At 41.3% G+C, this 19,243-nt stretch overlaps 1 protein-coding gene across 7 annotated transcripts in view; it reads right to left on the reverse strand.

The window, feature by feature from the left end:
- Positions 1-2,669: 2,669 nt before the first annotated feature.
- The window catches only part of TNNI3K (TNNI3 interacting kinase), a 265,432-nt gene continuing 248,858 nt past the window's right edge, over positions 2,670-19,243 (reverse strand). For 4 of the 7 annotated variants that reach the window (XM_070266387.1, XM_070266392.1, XM_070266394.1 and 1 more), the window contains 2 exons: positions 6,471-6,550; positions 2,674-3,212 (listed from right to left, as the gene is read on the reverse strand). In XM_070266387.1, the coding sequence (XP_070122488.1) occupies positions 3,136-3,212; positions 6,471-6,550 (157 nt within the window). In that variant the 3' untranslated portion in view covers positions 2,674-3,135. 7 annotated transcript variants of the gene reach the window in all.

The raw sequence follows: 19,243 nt of genomic DNA on the forward strand, positions 1-19,243 counted from the left end.
AAGTGTAAGACTGGCAGCTTGCTCTTTGCATAGATGGGGTTTGTAGAGATGTTGATAGTTATTATCACAAGAGGAAAAAACTCCACCCTTTTCATGCTCTCCTTTTGTAGTACAGCTCTTTGGCTACATGGTGATATAACAGTAATAATAAGCAACAACAATATTTACAACAACATCTGTTATGGTGTGCCAGGAACTGTTCAATGTATTTCATATTATTTGCAATCCTTATAGCAATTCTACAAGCTGAAATTTGTTTTTACCCTCTTATACATCATAAACTGGAGCTCAGATAGGCTAAATGACTTGCCTAAGGTCACACACGGTAGAAGGTCTGAGTGACTTCAAAGTCAATATGTATTGTTCGAGAAAGAGAAGGAAGGAAGTTTCGAAGGAAGGAAATTAAAGAAAGAAAGTCAGAGAGCAAGAGAGAGCAAAAGCAATCAGGCCTTTCATTTCAGATGGATTATCTACCAGCACCCATTTTTTTCTCTTTCCCAGGGAAATGCCAGCTTTGGAAATAATTTAACCCAAATAATCACTCTGTTGGAATAACTCTCTCCTGGTGCTGCTGTAATTTGGCTTACAATTATAGCTAATTGAACATCTTCAAAGTGAGCTCAGTGCTGCATGCACGTGAAAAAAAATTTTAATGTGCTAAGCATGCAAAAACATGATCAGAGAAGTTCATTTTTACCAGCAGAGAAGGAAAGCAATTAGTGAGACATTTTTGAGCAAGGAGGAAAAAAAAAAGCACAAAAAAATCCATGGTCTTGAGACAAGCTCTAAGATGATCCGTGGGCCCCATTAAAGGTGCAGTAATGAAAAGGGTTTGTGAGCTACAGGTTGGCATCTGTGAAAAGGTTCCCCTTCTCAGGAATCAAGACACATTAGTCTCATTATTTGCAGATACTTGACAAGACAAGAGCCAGAGGGAAGCGGCAACATAAGGAGATACAGTGTGGAGAGAGGAGGTGGCTAATTAAAGGAAACAAAGAAAGAGAGCTTGACAAATTTGTTCTAGAAAATTCTCCTCTAAAAGAGGGGTATTTTAGAAGCAAACAGTCCTTCCTCTGGATATGAAATGACCTCCATTGAATGGGAACCTGGGAGCACACCTGGTTTGCCCCAGCACTGTTCTTTACTCACAGATCTGGCATTACATCTACCGTGAATCTTTTAGTTAAGGCAGGTATTTACTTATTTTTTAACCTTCTAAGGTATTCCTTTCAACTCAACTCATAAAAGGATTAAGCCCCAAACTCTCCCGGGCTGGGGGCTGGCTCATTCCCTGAAGCCTCCAGAGCAGAGGAACAGAGGGGGAGCCGTGGAGACAGGTTCTCTTCAACCAGCTCCTTTTCTCCTCTTTTCTGTCTTCACCAGAGGCTTTATGGCTGTCTGGCCACTTTAGGCTCCTTGGTCCTGCTTATTCTAAAGCCCCTTGACAACTTGCTTGGTGGGATAGAGTACTTGTGACTCCAGAATAATTGGGTGGGGAAATGAAAAGGCTGGGGGCTCAAAACGGGTAAATCTAATTGGAAGTACCATGGTTTTAACTTCTACCTCTGGACTCACATTGGGCAATTGCCCAGCTATTCAGAGCAAGTGGAGACTTTCAACTTTGCAACCACAGGTCATAAGAAAAGGCTCAGAGGGATTTTAGAGGTGGGGTTGCAGTTCTGATGGAAATTGCCCTCGAGAAATCTAATTTCTAATTGGTAGGGGGATTGTGGAGGATGGAGAAACTTGCCACAGACATGGAAGGAGCAATCAGCACTTCTCTTCAGTTCCATTTGTATAGCAATCCACATTACTCCACACCAGAGTGCGGCCCAGGACACTGGAAAGATATCTGAGGTACCTGCTGCCTTCATGTACCTCAGTCAGTCAGAGTCTGCTCCCTATTGCCTTCATTGCTCTTCAGGCCCCTAGTTCTAAAACTCCTCCAGGATTCAGAGCAGTACTTCTCAACCTGGGGCATTTTGTCCCTGAGGACACATTTAGAAGTGTCTGGAGACAGTTTTGATTGTCCTTACTTACGGGAGCTTTCACTGACATCTATGGTGTAGGGGCCAAGAAGCTGTTACACCTCCCCCAGTGCATACGACAGCCCCACGAAGGATCACCCCCCTCCCCAAATGTCAATAGTGCTGAGGTCTGGAACCTTGATTCAGAGGATGCCCAATCATCATTTACTAACTTGATTTCTCTTGCCAAGCTTAAAAGCAGTAATGATCACGTTGAATTCTCATGGTTTCCTGCCTGCTTTTCCCAAATCTGACTCTCAATGCAAAACTATTTTGTTTGGTGGAAGTGTTCCTGTCTTCTGGTTGGAACCAGCATGGAGGGCAGAGTTCTTGTTTTCTGAAGGCAGCAGATACCTCTGAATTCTTTCCAGTGCCCTGGGCCGCACTCTGGCGTGGATGGCAGGTTTGTATTCATAGGCTGATTTCATAACTGTACCAACAGCATGTGTGACACCTTGGTGCTGACACCGACAGGTCCAAGCAGAGCACAGAGCACTCGGTACGATGTAGGAAGGAGGTTAAATAACTAAGTGCTATACTTTTGCAAGCTTCTTGATCTGAAGGTCATGACTCCTTTTTCTCAGTACGTCTGAAGGAAGGTAGACTCAGGAGAAGTCTTTTGGAATGAAATACACTTCTGAATCAATTTCGTACGCCAGCAAAGAATCTTTAATCACAGAGCTCGACACTAGAAGTAACATAATGAGGTAAGAAAATGAACAATATCCTAAGAAATCAAACCCGTGGCTCTCAAATACAAGTGTTCATAATTCAGTCTAGGATAACATAGTAATTGTTAAATAATTGTTAAGTGCTCACCATGGACTTGGGCTCAATCTCCAAGTAACAATATAAATTTTTTTTTTTCCATTTACAAAATTAAAACCAATTCTTCAAATACATTCTGTCTTGGTTACTTTGCATTTCATTCCTTAGCCACAAATCCAAAGCCTAACCTGTGATAGGGATTTAAATAGGACCAGTATAAACAGGCCAATTTAAGGAGACCTTAGAGGGTAAAATATTATAATTGGAAGCACGCCTGCCATGGTCGGAACTGCTGCTGTCAGTTTGGGGGAAAACTCTCCTTAGGTGTGTGCGAATGCTGTCAGCTGCTGTCCTCAAAGCTGCCACTATTCCGGCAAGAATGAAAATGCATCGGGCTCAGGGGATCAGACACGTAGCCTGCATCAGAAAAGAAGTTCAGCTGTTACTTACTGGCCTTTCAGTCCATCTCCCCATTTCTCACACCCAGCCTCACCCGGTGCAATTCCCAGCTGCCCAGCTGCTTCTCTCAGCTCATGTGAAAAGGGAGTCTGGACAACAGTTGTTGGCAAGCAGTTGCAAAACAAAAGTAAAACGTAAAATGAAAAGACAGAGCTGAGACCAGAGGAACATAAATGATGGATGAATGATTTGGACCCATGCTGGCCAGGTGACATTTTGAGTTTGGAGTAAAGAAGGGTGCAGTGCAGGAAGGTGGTACATCCTGATGGCTAAAGGCTCAGGTTTTCACGTCAGGCAGATCTGGGTTTAAATCCTGGCTCCACTGCTTACTGGTTCTCTGATTTTTGTTAACTTAACGTTTCCAAGCCTCAGTGTCTTCATCTGTAAATGGGAGAAGTATTAGCACTTAGGTTGGTAGCAAACATAAGACAATTAGTACAGTGACGCATAGTCAGTGCTAAACAAATGATGGCTAAAAAGGAAGGGGAAACAACAGTAGAGAAAAAGGAAAGAACGATTCTCTATTGCAGTTTGTTTTCTTATCCCCGAGAACCCAATTTTTAAGTGTGCATCAATGCTTAAGTGTAAATATCAGTGACATTTGAGGCTCGTTGAAACAATATCTCATGGTGTGTCTAGAGAAGGGAGCTCGTGGCTCAAGACCGGGCCACTGTCATAGAGAACGCACGACATGTGCAGGGAAGCAGTTACCTTACGCTTGAAGTAAGGAAGCCATTCATTGCTTCTGTGAAAATGGGCCTATTTGCCAATAGTGATTGCTGCTTTAGCTCCCCTTGGATAGCTGGATTTTCAGAACCAACTCAGCCATCTACATTTTCATGAGGACGTGGAGCAATAGGCAGTTGGATGGCATGTTTATTTTCATAAGTAAGGTCTCTGTCCAAATCTCTCAGGCAGCACACAAACTCTCCTGAGAGGAGCAGCCGGCTGCTGTGGCCTCTGCCGCTGCCATCCTCTCTGACTCATCTCTAGTGGGGCTGCCCCGGTCAGATATGAGGAAGGTTGTAGCGGGGGGGGGGGGGGGTGGGGGTGGGGGGGGGGCGGCGCTAAGACAGGAGTATGCATCAATGAACCATAATACTTGGTGGACTAAAACAAAATCTACATCCTAGAGCAAAACATTTCCTTTTGTCCAGCCTGAAATGGTAACTTCACTCCAGGCATAGATAGATGCTTTAATAAGCTCATAATCCCTTTATCACTATACTCAACCCTCTAATGTACCACATGCGATTTTACTGGCCTGTGATTCTGCATGCCTCTCTCCCCACAGGACTCCACTAGGAATCTGATGGTGAGTGTACAACCCTCCAGTGTGGGCAGGCTCTCCTCAGGGATAGGTAGCAAAATCAGCAGGGAATTGATGCTGGCCTTTATTACTGATGCCATTATTGCCAGAGTTGAGGGATGAAGGTGTTGCACTTATGTAGCTGCTCAGCTTAAGAGGGCCCCAAGTGAAATATGACCACAGGCTTTAGGAAAAGACTGAACCACATCTGCACGTTTTCTTACTTTAGGGTGAAAGGTCTCAAATACGGAGAAAATAGCTACGTACTTAATTTTATCTTCATTCTCTAGCCTGCTCTTTGGGAAAAAAAAAAAGAAACTTCATACAGTTGCCATTATACCACAAGGGGTTTATGAAATGGGAATGGAGGGCAGTTGAAGTGTTCTTCCTTGTATGCTGTGATGCTCCTGGTGGGAAATATTAAATGAATCTTCTTTGTCTATAGACACTCTCACTGCCTTCAAACAGCGCGGTGTTTCCTTAGACCTTGGTACAGATATGCACAGGAAGACTCAGCTTTTGTACTATTGCATCACTTTGTCTTACTTCTCCGTCTTGAGGAATTCTGCTCAAGTTCTTATCCTTTTAAGAAACAGATCGTTAAGGTAAAGAAATGCCTCATCTTGAAACTCCACCGTGAAAGGAAAGACTTCTGGTCAAACACACATTTCAAAGGGTGCCCTGTATTTTTTGACTGTGCAGTCAGATCTGTAAAGGTTTGAGAAAATGATATTATATCTATAAAAAAATGTGATGATGTGACACCTAGAGCACATTTTCCCCTGTTATTAGACTGCCTAATTATGCTGTAAAGCTGATGATAAAAAGCATTTGGCTGCATTCTAGACACGTATCGGGAATCAGAAGCACGGAACTTCCTTTCTTTAAGGTTCCAAGTAGTTTGTCTACATCTATCCAGGCAATTTTTTTTCTTTGTTTCCTAAAGTCTTCCTGATGCTTGAAGTAATGATGCTCTGCAGACAGGGTCATTGGTGATGATCCCAAAACCAAGGGTCCCCAGGGTCTACTGCTATCTAAATCAGAGAACTGGGACCACATCATCCAATTGATTCTTCTCCAAACCCAGTTCTTGTAATAAATCTGATCTTTTCAGCTGACATACATTTTTCCAGTCCTCCATATTGTCAAAGGAAGTTGCCATGAAGAAATGGGCCCATTGTGCTAAAATTCCAATTAAATACAGAGCCTCTCAGGCTTAGAGTTGGGAAAAGGACATCCCAGGTCTAGCACATTAACATGGCAGCTGATGATAAGGGCAATTGCCCGTCTTCTGGCTTCCCAGGCTCAGCATAGAAATGTGTTAGTTATTTCAGAGAGCTTTATTAATTATTTTTAAAGCAGTTCTGTGCAAAATGAATCCATCAGCAGTACCCTCACCTCTTCTCCAGCTGTTTGAGGGAATGGCCAGGTTTACATTTTCCTCTTGGGTACATGCTAAAGGGGAAGTGCTCCTCCAGCATATTATGGAAACTCGTCTCTTGTTTTTCTCCTCCTTCCCTACATAACTGTGATGTGGGGCTTAAAGGCAGTGGACACAATAAGGTGGCAACAAGCTGTTTGGAATGTCCTGAGATTCAGCAGATTATTTTCATATGAAGAGTTGTGTTTTTTCCCTTGTGCACAGGCACTCCCATATACTCGCACATACACACACATACCTATGCACACACACAGTCACATATGCTCACCTCGTTATTAAACTCAAAGGTAAATGTAGAGTTATACAAGACTTATAAGATCCAGGTTTGTACCTTTATTATATAATATTTTTAAAGTATCCCTCATTTCTAGTTGTTAAAAAATACAATCTTTTCTTCCTCATTGTCAAATAGATATCACCTCCTGGGGTAGTTTCCTTAATCAGTGTGAAGAATCTGAGTACTTACCATATTTGTCAATGGGTGAGAATTGAAGACTTCTCTTCATCTCCTCCAAAGACAGGCCTTGAGAGGAACACTGTCCAGCACTGGAAAATTCATGAGACGCACAGTTTCATACTGTAGTGGTTTGCTAACAACACTTTTATAAAACAGAATTTATTCACTAAGCAAAGACCCCCAGAGAAATGGCAAGTGATACAAAGGTGTTTTTGTCTCACAAGTGACTAGTTGAGGAAAAGTTCAGAATTATTTGGAGTAAGTCAGATCTGGTTGTGAGTCCTGGCTCTGCCAGGCAGGCTACAATTCCTAGCTGTGTAACCACAGACATGTCACTCTTTCTGAGCCTCAGTCTATTTATCTGTAAAATTGGGAAAGTACATAAATAATTTCCAATTTGTTTTGATATTAAATATAACAAAAAGGAGTATTGAATCTAAAGTCTGTGTTAAAATACTTGCAATCTTTACTTAAAAGGAACGATAACCAGAGCATTATTATCTGAGTAGTGATCAATATAAATGAAACACATCCCGAGGAGTATCATTATTATTATATTGCTATTTTTTTTTTTTTTTGGTCATTCTTTTGCTCAGGAAGATTTGCCCTGAGCTCACATCTGTTGCCAATCTTCCTCTATGTTGTATGTGGGTTGCTGCCATAGCATGGGAACCAATAAGAGGTGTAGGTCTGGGTCCAAGAACCAAACCCAGGCCACCAAAGTGGAGCGCACTGAACTTAACCACTAGGCCATGGGGCTGGCCCCTATACTGCTATTATTATAATGGTAATTATAAGACACAGTGAAAATGATGGTTACTGCATGATTCCTAGGTGTTAAGCATTTACATTTGTCATCTCATTTAATCTTTGTCCCTATCTTATCATCACTATATCATTTCTCTCACTTTACACATAAGAAAACTGAGGCTGAAACAAGTAACTTGTTACACAGTTTGGTAAATGGCTCATCTAGGATTCAAATCCAAGTCTTTCAGTTTCCAAAGCCTGTGTGCTTGTCCACTATTCAAACGTGAATTTCTTCCTCACTCCTGGCCTTCATTAATTCTTCTCTTCCTCAAACTCTTCCTACTCTTTCACCATTTTGGAAAATGACGTTGCTTCCTTTCTACTGCAACACACTCAAAACTTAAATTTACCTAAACCTTCACCCTAATATCTAATCAAATCTGTCAGTTAATTATATATTGATAGTGTCTCTTGTATCCACTTCTCTCATCCATCCATTAGCTTCCCCAAAGAGCCTATCCTAGAGACCCCCAGAACTGTCCACAAGCTCTTCTTGTGACAAAAATCTCACGAGGGCACTCTGCTGCTCCCCGCTGTACCTCCTCAGGCCGATGTCCAGACCTTCTGTAATCTAAATCAACTTGCATTCTGTGTGTATCTTGCATTGTATAATTCCTCAATCCATTTTTTCCCCAAATTCAAGCCACACTAATGGACTTTGGACTTTCCAAACATTCCTGAACTTGCCCTTCTCCATGGTTGTGGCTGAGCTGCTCCCGTTACTTGAATCTGCTTGTGACATTTTATTTATCCCTAATAGGAGGCAGTATGGTGTTATGGTTAAGAATGAGCATTCTGGGACCAGACTCCTTAAATATGAATTCTCACTCCATCACTTATTAGCTCTATGACTTTTGGCAAATTATCTAACTGCTCTATGTCTCAGTTTACGCAACTCTAAAAGGGGATTCCCACTAGACAGAGTGCTCCTGGAGATCAGAGGTCCTGTCGAACATCTTTGGATCTCCCACAGTGTGCAGCCACTACCTTGTAAGTAGTTAAAATAATAAAAGTTGTTAAATGAAATAAAGCTATCACAAAATGTTCATTTAAAGAAATTAGATTTTTCTAAAAGCTGACATCGATTCACACTGCTTCATTCACTAGCTGCCTTAAAAATGACCTTATATTTGACCTTGCTTTCTCAGGCTATAAAGTAGAAATGTTGCTTTTTAGAGAAAAGCAATGACTAAAAAGAAGAAGAAAAAGTATTGGCTTAAAGTGGGACATGATGTGACCTTGGTCAACGTTAAATGGCAAACTACACTCAGTTCTGGGCAATTGAATGTCATTCAAGATATTTTTCCAAATAAAATTTACCTTACTAATTCCTGTAACCTCTTTAGCACTCTAGCTCTTTTTAAGAAGGGTGCTATACTCAGTAGTCTTGGCAACAACAAGATAATAGGTAATAAATATTTTATCACCAAAAAGGCTATCTGTTTTCCTATGAATAGAAAGCCCATCTTATTTATTCAGTTGCTGAAGGCAATTCATGCCAGGGGACTTAACCTTCCTGCCCAAGAGATACCATATAGGCTGGCCATGGACACTGTTCTAGAATGACAGACAGATGGGAGCTAAGCACGCCCAAGTCAAACAAAGCTGAAGAAACAAGACCCTGGTTAATGGAACTAGTTGTCCTCAACCCAAGAGCATCCAGACTTCAGCAGGAGCTTCACAGGAGCCCCGAGTCCCCGAGGCACACCAGGACCCCTGTTTGCTGAAGTCGTGCTCAGGGAAAACTGGCCTTTCCAGGGATGCAGCTGCCCCATGCGTTCACTGACAGCAAATGGGAAATAATGGCAGGTAAGGAGGGCACTCGGTGCCGTAGTGTGCCCATATTACTGGTCAACGAGGTAACCTTCTTTATGCTAAAGGAAGATCCATATCACATATGGGCATACATATGAATGATATATAATTTTACATGGGTAATTTCATGTATACTTCCTACGAGAATGGAATGAAATTTTCTCTTTTAAAGAGAATAAGGTAGTCTTTAGGTCAGTTTTTCCAAACTACCACATTATATTGATATATCTTATTTTCGTTTCAGTCATTTTATGCTAAAAGGTTCATATTAGTTCTGTGATATATATGTAAAGATAAATATAATCAGCAGCGTTGTCTCTTATAAAGGTGCACTAAGGAATGAACGATTTATCCAGAATGAAGAACAGAACAAAAATTTTAAAAATATTTCTTGTTCCTCAATCCATGCTTTATGGGTATAGACTACCTAGTACACTGTCTGCTAATTAGGCCAGTACACACCCAAATCTACAATATGTAATTTATATTTTCATGTGTGCACGCCATTGAGGCCATGGTTTGTCAGCACAAACTAGCATGTTTGTAAATAGTCACATGGCTTGTGAATGGACTCATGCACCCTAAGCAAAGATAACAAGAGCATTCAAAACAAAAATATGAGGCTATGTTGGCTGAAATAAATGCAGAGATAATGACGCTTATGACAAGCACATTAAGCAAAAAATATTATCCAATGAAAAGTAAATCAATATGTATATAAGACTATGGAAGAGCTATGAAGAATGGGAAAAGTGGTAGAAGATAGAAGATACCCAAATATAGCTTCAGTTCTTCAAAGCAGGAGTAAGGCAGAATCTACAAACTAAACTAGTGGGTTAGTGTACATCGTAGGCAAAGCTCCAGAAAGGAATATTAAAAGAGAGTTTTTCTGAAAATTTTCAAAAAGCACTGATTACTAGAAGCTACCATGGGTTTAGTAAGAAAAAGAATCATGCTAGATTTGCTTAATTTCTTTTTGGTGAGGATAAACTTAAAGGGGAAATCCACAGGCTAGAACACTGATCTGGATTCCCGCGGATACTGGACAGAGTTTCTCCTGATTGCTTGGTAAGTAAGAAAGGGAGATCCATGCCAGATGACAAATGGTCGGATTGGATTGTCACTGTTGAATATCCAGAACTGATACAGATCTCAGGTAGGTGACATTGCCCACAGGGTTAAATTGAGCCTTAGACACTGGGAATAGATAGAACAAAACACCACATTTCTTAAAGTTAGAATTGTCTACAAATAGACTGAATTATTTCAGAAGGGGTTACTGTCCCCTCTCTGAAAGTGTCCAGGCTGTGACTGGAGCACCTCACGGCCCTGGGTGCTGTAGATGGATCCAAGCATCACATGATGTGACATCCCAAGTTCCTCCATTTCTTTAGAAGGTATTCGTGAACGATGTTGGCTTTGTGAAACCAGCTTTGACATGTTGGAAAGGTAGAGTGAGATCACACATTCCCACTTAGGCAGAAAATTTTTCTCTTCCTTATCTGAAGTGTCTGACGTTTGGCCAGGCCTGAATGCCTGATTCCCACATGCATGCCACAGCCTATCTGGCTACACACTACCACTACCGCTCAGGGTTGTGTTTGTAGCTTTTTGTCTATACACATTTCATTTGAAATAGTAACTGAACCATGATATTTGCTTGAAGGACCCATCTCCTTTAGTGCTCTGTTTTGAAAGAAGAACCACACTGCCATCTAAGATGAAGCAAAGGAAAGTGTGGGGAAAGCACCTTTACGTAAACCCATCATTAGGGATCTGAATGACAGGTTGTGTCAGGCTGGTACCGGAAAATCTGTCACTGCTTCACAAAGGTTTTTATATGAGGTAAATTTGTAGAATATTCATGTTGCAGTGCCTGAGGAGGGGGAACCTAAAACCCTATGTCATCTCTTAATCTAGAAAGGTGCATTGTTAAGCAAGGCCCAAGAGGAAATAAGGAAAATACTGTTTTGAAGAGACTGCAGGGAATTTTGGTGCCATCTCTCCAGACTGGTGGGAACAGGCAGTGCCACAGTGAGTCCAAATGGCCTCATTTAGAGCCACACAGCAGCCAGTATTGTGGCTTCCAAACGATAGCCCGCCAAATGCTTTTGGTATTGGAGCAAGGAATCATGATTTTGGCTGTGGGGTTTCATGAATTCTCAGTATATTTGCTAGTGCCATAATTGCTTCTGACTGAATTACATTCCAAAGACTTCAGAGGGACACACAATCCAAAAGAAACCATTTTTATCACATTCTTCCAAGAGTGGCCTTTGCAGAGCTGAGGACTTTGATTTGGTAAATTACAGCAAATGTAGACTTGTCTACATGGCTTGAAAGCAATAGCGAAATTAAAACAATCAAATAAATTAAAGAGACCTAGAACATTAAGGGGCCAGCCCTGTGGCTGAGTAGTTAAGTTCATGCGCTTTGCTTCGGTGGCCTGGAGTTCGCCGGTTCAGATCCTGGGCGTCGACTCAGCACCATTCATCAAGCCATGCTGAGGCGGCATCCCACATAGGAGAACCAGAAGAACCTACAACTAGGATATATAACTATGTATTAGGGGGGGCTTTGGGAAGAAAAAAAAAGAGGAAGATTGGCAACAGATGTTAGCTGAGGGCCAATTTTCCTCACCAAAAAAAAAAAAAAAAAAAGAAGAAGAAGAAGAAGTGAGGAAGTGAGCAATGATGGCAAACTTCATATTTACCAAAAAAAAAGACCCAAGATATTAAGTTCTACCAAAATGATATAATAATAATTTCTCATATTTGCTGAGGCTTTATAGCTTGCACATACTTTTCTATTGATTAGCTGAAAGCATTTTTACAAAACCTCCATGAGGTGTCTGGGAAGGCATTAATTTTACATCCGTTCTATGCAAGTGGAAAGTCAGGCTCAGAAAATTTGAATAACCTGCATAAACTCACAGAGCTAGCAAAAGGCAGAACCAGAACCAGAAGAAAAGGTCTCCAGATGTCCAGTCCATGCTCTTTCTTCTAAAACACACATTTAATAGCAGCACATGTCAAACTCTTGGTTTGTTACCATTTGAGGAGCTCACTGAATTAGTCACACATTACAGAGCTTCAGACCCTTCCTTTGCATATAAAGATGCAAATGACATTCTTCATGGAGAAATATCCCTCATCATCATAGAGAACCCAGAATTAGCTTTCCTGTGTCTTGCTTTGTATAAATGAAAAAATTATACTTTCCTCTGTGCAACAATGGCTGGCCTGTCCCCATGCAGTGATGTCAAAACATGAGACACACAGAGTAAAGTTTCCACATGAGATGTTCATGTTCCCCCCAACTTTCTGTACGGTTTTCTAAGCTGCATGCATGGATCATCTTCCTATATACCGCCTTCCTGTGCCAAATGAACAGAAAACCATCACCAGTGTGATGAAAGACTTCAGGCAAAATTTTCTTCCATTCAAATTGGTCCAGTTAGTTTTTATGCAGCTAAAAATGCCCTTAGGCTACCTGTAACCTGGAAGACTTAGCCATTTGGATTTGGCATAAGGCAACACCATCCAAGCTTTGCAAATATGCTTTAGGTTTGTTGGCTCTTTTTGCCATTTGTCATAACGATGCTACCTGTGTAAGAACATTAGCATGAGGCTCAACGCCATATGCACCCTTATCCCTCTCCTCAAGAGGAATGTATCATTTCTTTCACTCAAAAAGAAATACATATGGGTAACATCTGGCCAGAATTTCAGTTATTTGATGCTAATCTAAGGGACTAATACAAAGACAAGGTGGAGAAACAGCCTGCTGAGATCTCTAATAAGGTGTTTGCACTCGGAAAACAAATGGCCTGCCATAGAAAAGGCTGTGAGAGTCATCTAGTTGCTCCTTTTGGCATTTAGCTGAAAACAAATAGATCTACTTAAAACAGATCTGTCAGAAGGGATAATTGCCTTTCTACACTTCTCAATGTCTTTCTATGCAGCCCACCTTTTCTTCGGCCTAAAGAGAAAGAAGAGATTTCTATTAGAAATGAGATCACCTTTGGCTTAACTTTGAAATAGTCCAGTCAGACTCTTATGAATAAATATTTGTTAATTTATCAGCTAGATTCAACATAGTTATTTATTCATGATTTCATTCTGGCTGTTTTCAAAACATTATTTTGTCTTTGTCCATATTCCCTGTTTGATAATATTCTAAATTAAAACAAATTTTTTGCTCCCATTAAAATGAATGGGCAATGGCCAAAGTATTTAATGGGGCCAAGAGGTCAGTGCAAAATATCTCTTTCAGGAAAATCAACCCCATCAGCTTTCTTTCAATGGCAAATGTCCCCAGGCTCTAAAAGGACTGAAAGCCTTGGCAAAGGGTCAGGGCTCTGTTTGAGCCATTAGGCAAATATCCAAGTTCTAAGCACCCTCATTTTTAAGAGAAAAAGCAATTAGGCAAAGAATTATGAATAAGGAAAAATTCAGCAAGAACATAAAGTGTGTGTGAATTCCTTGATGGCTCAGAAATTATTAATGTGCTTGACAGTAACCCAACAACACTGACACTTCTTAATTTACCTGTAGGTTAAGCAGGTATAAATGAGTCAATCATACAATCCAGTAGGAGGTGCCTTGCTAAAACTGAGGAACATCCTTTAAATACAGCAAAATCTTTCTTATCTCTCACCTTCCGTACTCACTATCATCCAAAAACAGGAAAGCATTTTAACTTTCGAAACTATGAGATTGTGGTAGCATGGCAGTCCTAAAACCCAGTCTTCTCTCCTCCATTTTCCCACCTCCCATTTTACAGAAAAGGAAACTGAAGCCTTTCATGACAGAACTTATCCATATTCATATATTAAGGTTATAGTGAAGTCAGGAATATAATCTGGAGTTCTAAACTGCTAGTCTTCTTTGATGGTTTTTCTTCTTATTTTTAAGGATTAAAGAGAAACTAAAATTTCTTCCATACCTGCTAAAGTGCCAGGGACTCCACCAGATATTTCCCAAAATTTATTGCATTTGTTCCCCGTAACAACCCATTTCCCATGTGAGGAAATGAAGGCCCAGAGAGTCTAAGTCTTGCCCAAGATCACACCACTGTAATTCAAACCTAGGCCAGGCAGTATGCAAATCTCTGGCTTTCTCCACTTAACCCTATTGGCTCTAGAAATGATTCCCAAATTCATACCTGTAACCTTGCCTCTCTCCCTCTCTCCTTGGCTGTTTATCAAGCACAATGCCTGGCGCTGTGCTAAATTCTAGGGGTACAGATTTGAGAATTACAGACATAGACTGTGCCCTCTGGGGTAAACAGAAATGTAGACACGCACAGGTAAGCTTCAACACCCTGGAAGACACACATACTCTACAGGGTACCCTTCCTACACAGAAGATGAAGGACAATCAAGGGTTTCCCAGGAGAGGGGAGATCTGGGGATAGGTAGGGGCATGTGCAAAGACCTAGGAAATCAAATGGCCATAGTAAACATATAATATTAAATATGATATTAATATGATAATATATTAATATTAAATATATGTACTTTAATTCTTCATTTTGAAAGAATCTCAAACATGAAGTTGCAACAATAGTACATTTTTCTTTTCTGAACTGTTTGAGAGTAAATTGCCAATCTGATGCCCATCACGTCCCAAACACTTTAGTGTATTCCTAACATAAAGATATTCTCCCACATAACCGCAATATAACCATTTGATTCTACCATTTACTCTCAGACCTTGTTCAAGTTTTGCCAATTATCTCAATAACCTTCTTTATAGCAAGAGGATCCAATTCAAAACCATATACTGCATTTCATTGTCATGTTTCTTTAATCTCCTTCAATCTGAAACAGATTTTCAGTCTCTACTTGAATTTTATGACCTTGACATTTTTGAGGATGACAAGACAGTCATTTTGCAGAATATCTTTCAATTTGGTTTTATCTGAGGTTTCCTAATGATTAGATTCAAATCATGCGTCTTCGGCAGGAAGTATCACAGAAGTGATGCTGGGTTCTTTTCATTGCATCCCATCACACTTTGATTTGTCCCATTATTGTGCTGTTAATTTGATCATTTGATTAAAGTGGTACCTGACAGGTTCCCCACTACAAAATTACTCTTTTTCTCTTTGTAATTAACTATTCTGTGAGGAGGTACTTTGAGATTATATAAAGATTCCATCTCTCAACCAAATTTCAATATCTTCATTTATTTATGTCTGTATGGATTTAAAGTTACTATTTTATTCAATGGATTATAATGTTACTGTCATTATTTATTTGGATGCTCAAATCATCTCATAGCTGGTACGTGGGAGCCCCTTCAAGTTGTTCCTTTGACATATAGCCATCTTTCTTTGAGTAGCTCTTTACTTTCTTACATAAGATGTTCCAGGCTTATTTTGTACATTCCTTGTCCCATACTTGAAATCTGCCATTTCTTCAAAGTCCCCTGTTTTCTGTTAGTGGAGAACAGTATTTAGAAATACTAAATACTTCTGCTTGCTGTGCTCCTTGCCATTGATGTGTTGTTGCTCCCAGGCCCTCTCATTGAGCAGGCAAAGCTGGAGAATGTGCATATATATACATACAGGTGTAAACATATTTAGGTCTCCCCTGTCCTTAAATCATAAATTCATCTCCAGTTCCAATCCAACATGACAGGGTTTTCTAGTTTTCTCCCCTTCCACATCTATAACACCCTTCTCTGACAATGAGAAACCTGCTTCCCATTACCCTTAATATAGTTACTTATTTGATCACAAATCTCTGGTTGCTGTCCCACTGCTTGTCAACATACACACAGACACACTCCTTTACTCCACTTGGGCTCCAACATCCCACACCCACTGTTGCTTCCATGTGGATGCCCTCCTTACCCTCCTGTGTTCTGACACCCTGCTCTGGGCTATTTCCTACCTGCCTGCCCCAAGTGGGTGCTCTCCTCACTTACGTTGGGCTTTGGCACTCAGCACTGAGCTGTGCACCGTGCCATGCCCTGCTCGAGTTTCGATCACTTGCACTGGGCTGCCGGCCCACACGTACACCCTCTCGCCACCCTCATGCTCCAGCTTCTCCACACCAGGCATCTTCCTCTACAGACAGACCTTCTCAGTGGGCATGGAACCACAGTGGCCACCACCTCCCGGCCTGAACACCCTTCTTACTGTGCTTGGGCTCCAACACCCCATGTGGGGCTACTGCTTTACCACCCACTCTCAGAGATGACCTCCTTCCCAGGCTAGGACACAACCTCCCATGCCAGGTTGCTCTCCCATGTGGACACCTTCTTCATCAGACCTAGGTTCAGCACCTTGGCAGGGCTGCCCCAAGGCCCAGAGAAAATCCTTTCCTCCTCCCACTCTGGCTTTGACACCTTATGCCAGGCAGCTGCCACTCACCACTCTCACTGTCCGCATGGACATTTTCTGCACCATACTTGGACTCAGACATCCTGCTCCACACTCTGGGGAATTCAGTCTTGCTTTGCCCTGTCTAATGTCTTCTGGACTAAACCATTCAGGAAGGGAAGAGAGAGAAGAAGAGTAACAAGGATGAACTTTTAAAAATGTTAATCAGATCATGTCACGTCCCTGCTCAAAATCCCCCAGTGCCGCCCAACATGTGTAAGACAGCATCCTAACGCCCTGTCCTGGCGAATAAAGCCCTCATGGTCTGACCTTTACTTACCTACCTGGGAGTTCATCCTTTTCCACTCTCCCCCTGCCTCCTACTCTCTGTCCACCATGGAGGCCATCTATTTCTCCTCTTTATTCCTCCCTTATGAACTCTACACTTGCTTTTTAGCTCTGCCAAATGCTGTTTCCCAGGGTCTTCCTTGTTTTTGCCATTCTAACCATCCCATCTGAATTAGCCTTTCAGTCACTCTTTGTTCCATCAGCCTATTTTGTCCGCATAGCACTTACCACAGTTTTCCTGTATGTTTACTCATTGTTTGTCACCTGTACAGGCAGGTGAAGTACTCTGCTTATACTCCTTGACCTCTTGGAAGTCACCTTCAGAGGTTTCTATGGATGCTCCAATTTTTCTGTGTCTCTCTGTCCCTAAAGGAGAGGTGGGAGCTAATGCTCCTTCCCACCCACCCAAATGACCCTTAATCAATGAGGAACAAGAGTTGGTGGATAAATACTCCAGCTTCTTTGCTGCTCACTGGGAGAATTCTGAGGTGTGTTCTATACCCTCAGAGGTTACAAGATGAGATTAAGCCTCAGTTGCCCACAGCAGTGACTTACTCACTAACATACCCCTTATTTACTTTCCTTCCTTCCCTTTCCCTCACTTTGCTTGAGATCAGATCCCTGAAAAGTGATTTACATGTAAATCCTTGTCTCATGGTCTGTTTTTGGAAAAATCCAAATTAAGATGGCCTCCCCTGACTAGAATGAAAGTTGCCAGACAGCAGGGACTTGTCTGTCTTGCATGCTACTGTGTCTTGATCCCAGTGCCTTAAACTTATTGTTATATACTAGGTACCTAATAAATATGTATTAAATGTGATTGAATGAATGATTGAATTACAATGATAATTCTTCCCTCACAACTTTATTTATGTTTATCGTTGTTTGTTTATCTTTGATTAATTGGTCAACCTCTTTCCGTTTCTTTAGCCACAGCTCAAGAACAAGCTGTATCCCCTGACTGTTACATGCTTAGAGCAGTGACCTTTGCAGAAGGCTCTCTGTTCCTACTCCCTGTCCAGCCTGTTCCACCCCCTACATCATTGCCAGAGAAATCTGAGAATGAGTCTCCGTTATGGCACTCCTCATTCATTCGGTGGGTCTCAGTGCCTTCTTACAGATGGGAAAGTGAAATGGAGCACAATGGGGAGTTTCTGTTCAAACTTCATGTCTTATGGGCTGGAGGTGATGGCCATACAGGAAGGAAGAAGGAACCGCAGTGGCCTCAGTGCTGCCCCAGCCATTTGCTCTCATCATTGGCTCAGAACTTGTCTCATATTGCATATTCATCTGACCCACAACAAGACTATGGATTCTTCACAGGGAGGGACCCTGCCTTATGAGTCTTTGTACCCCCAGGCCTCACACAGCATTGCCTCAACCTGGCATTGCCTAGTTGAAATAAACATGTTGACTTCTTGAACGCAGCCTTTATATTTTCCCTGGGGAGAACATGAGTTTCCAGTGCATGCAGTTTCAGAAATACGTGACTTGGAAAAATTGGATTTTTGTATGTTTCTAGAGCAGGGGTCAGAAAATTTTTTCTGTCAAGGGCCAGATAGTAAATACTTTAGGCTTTGCAGACCATATGGTCTCTGTTGCAACTATTCTATTTTGTGCTGCTGTAGCACAAAAGCAGACGTAGACGATATGTAAGCAATTGAGTGTGGCTGTGTTCCACTAAAACCTTACAAAAACAGGTGGGGAGTTTGATTTGGCCTTTGAGCCATATTTTATCAACCTCTCCTTTAGAGCAATAGATAAACCCTATATGTGTTGCTTCCCTAAGCTGTCTTCTACCTTTGGGCCAAACGAAGCAATCTCAATGAAAGTAGGATTTCCACTCATGTTTCATTTTGATAGTTTCTCCTAGAAGAGGAATAATAAAGACTAAAATACATGAGCTAATGGCAAAACCAAAAAAATCCATAGTTTACATTTATTCAGTGTTTACCATATATCAGACATGTATAAATTATATTCTCACTTCTCCGACATTGAAATGCTAGGAAAAAGGTGATATTCTTATTTTCATCCTATAGATGAGGCATTTGAGGTTTGGAGAGCTCAACTTGCCCAAAGTCACACAGCTTATAAATGGTAGAACTTGAATTTGAACTCAGGGCCATCTGAGCCAGAGCTCTTAACCACGACTTTATAATAATGGCCACTGGGTGGGTCTATAAATAAAAGTCACAAAACCAATTTCACTGATGGAAGATAAAAGCAATAACGAGATCCATGCCTGCAGAGCAGTACATATAGCTTCCCCTTTCAGATGGAGGATAGTTCGAAGGCCGTCTTTGTGGATTTGACATCTCTAGGCTCCGTTGTGTGAATGCGGATCCCTGCAAGAAATTCCATGTTCCTTTGTTCTTTATGACAGGCCAGTCTGAATGGGAAGATTTTAAAACTCCCTAAACTCTTTGAACATGCAGAACATTGATCTTCACAAACCATTTGAAACACCCTAAGGA

Source organism: Equus caballus, chromosome 5 (assembly GCF_041296265.1).
Source record: "Equus caballus isolate H_3958 breed thoroughbred chromosome 5, TB-T2T, whole genome shotgun sequence".
Classification (NCBI taxonomy): domain Eukaryota; kingdom Metazoa; phylum Chordata; class Mammalia; order Perissodactyla; family Equidae; genus Equus; species Equus caballus.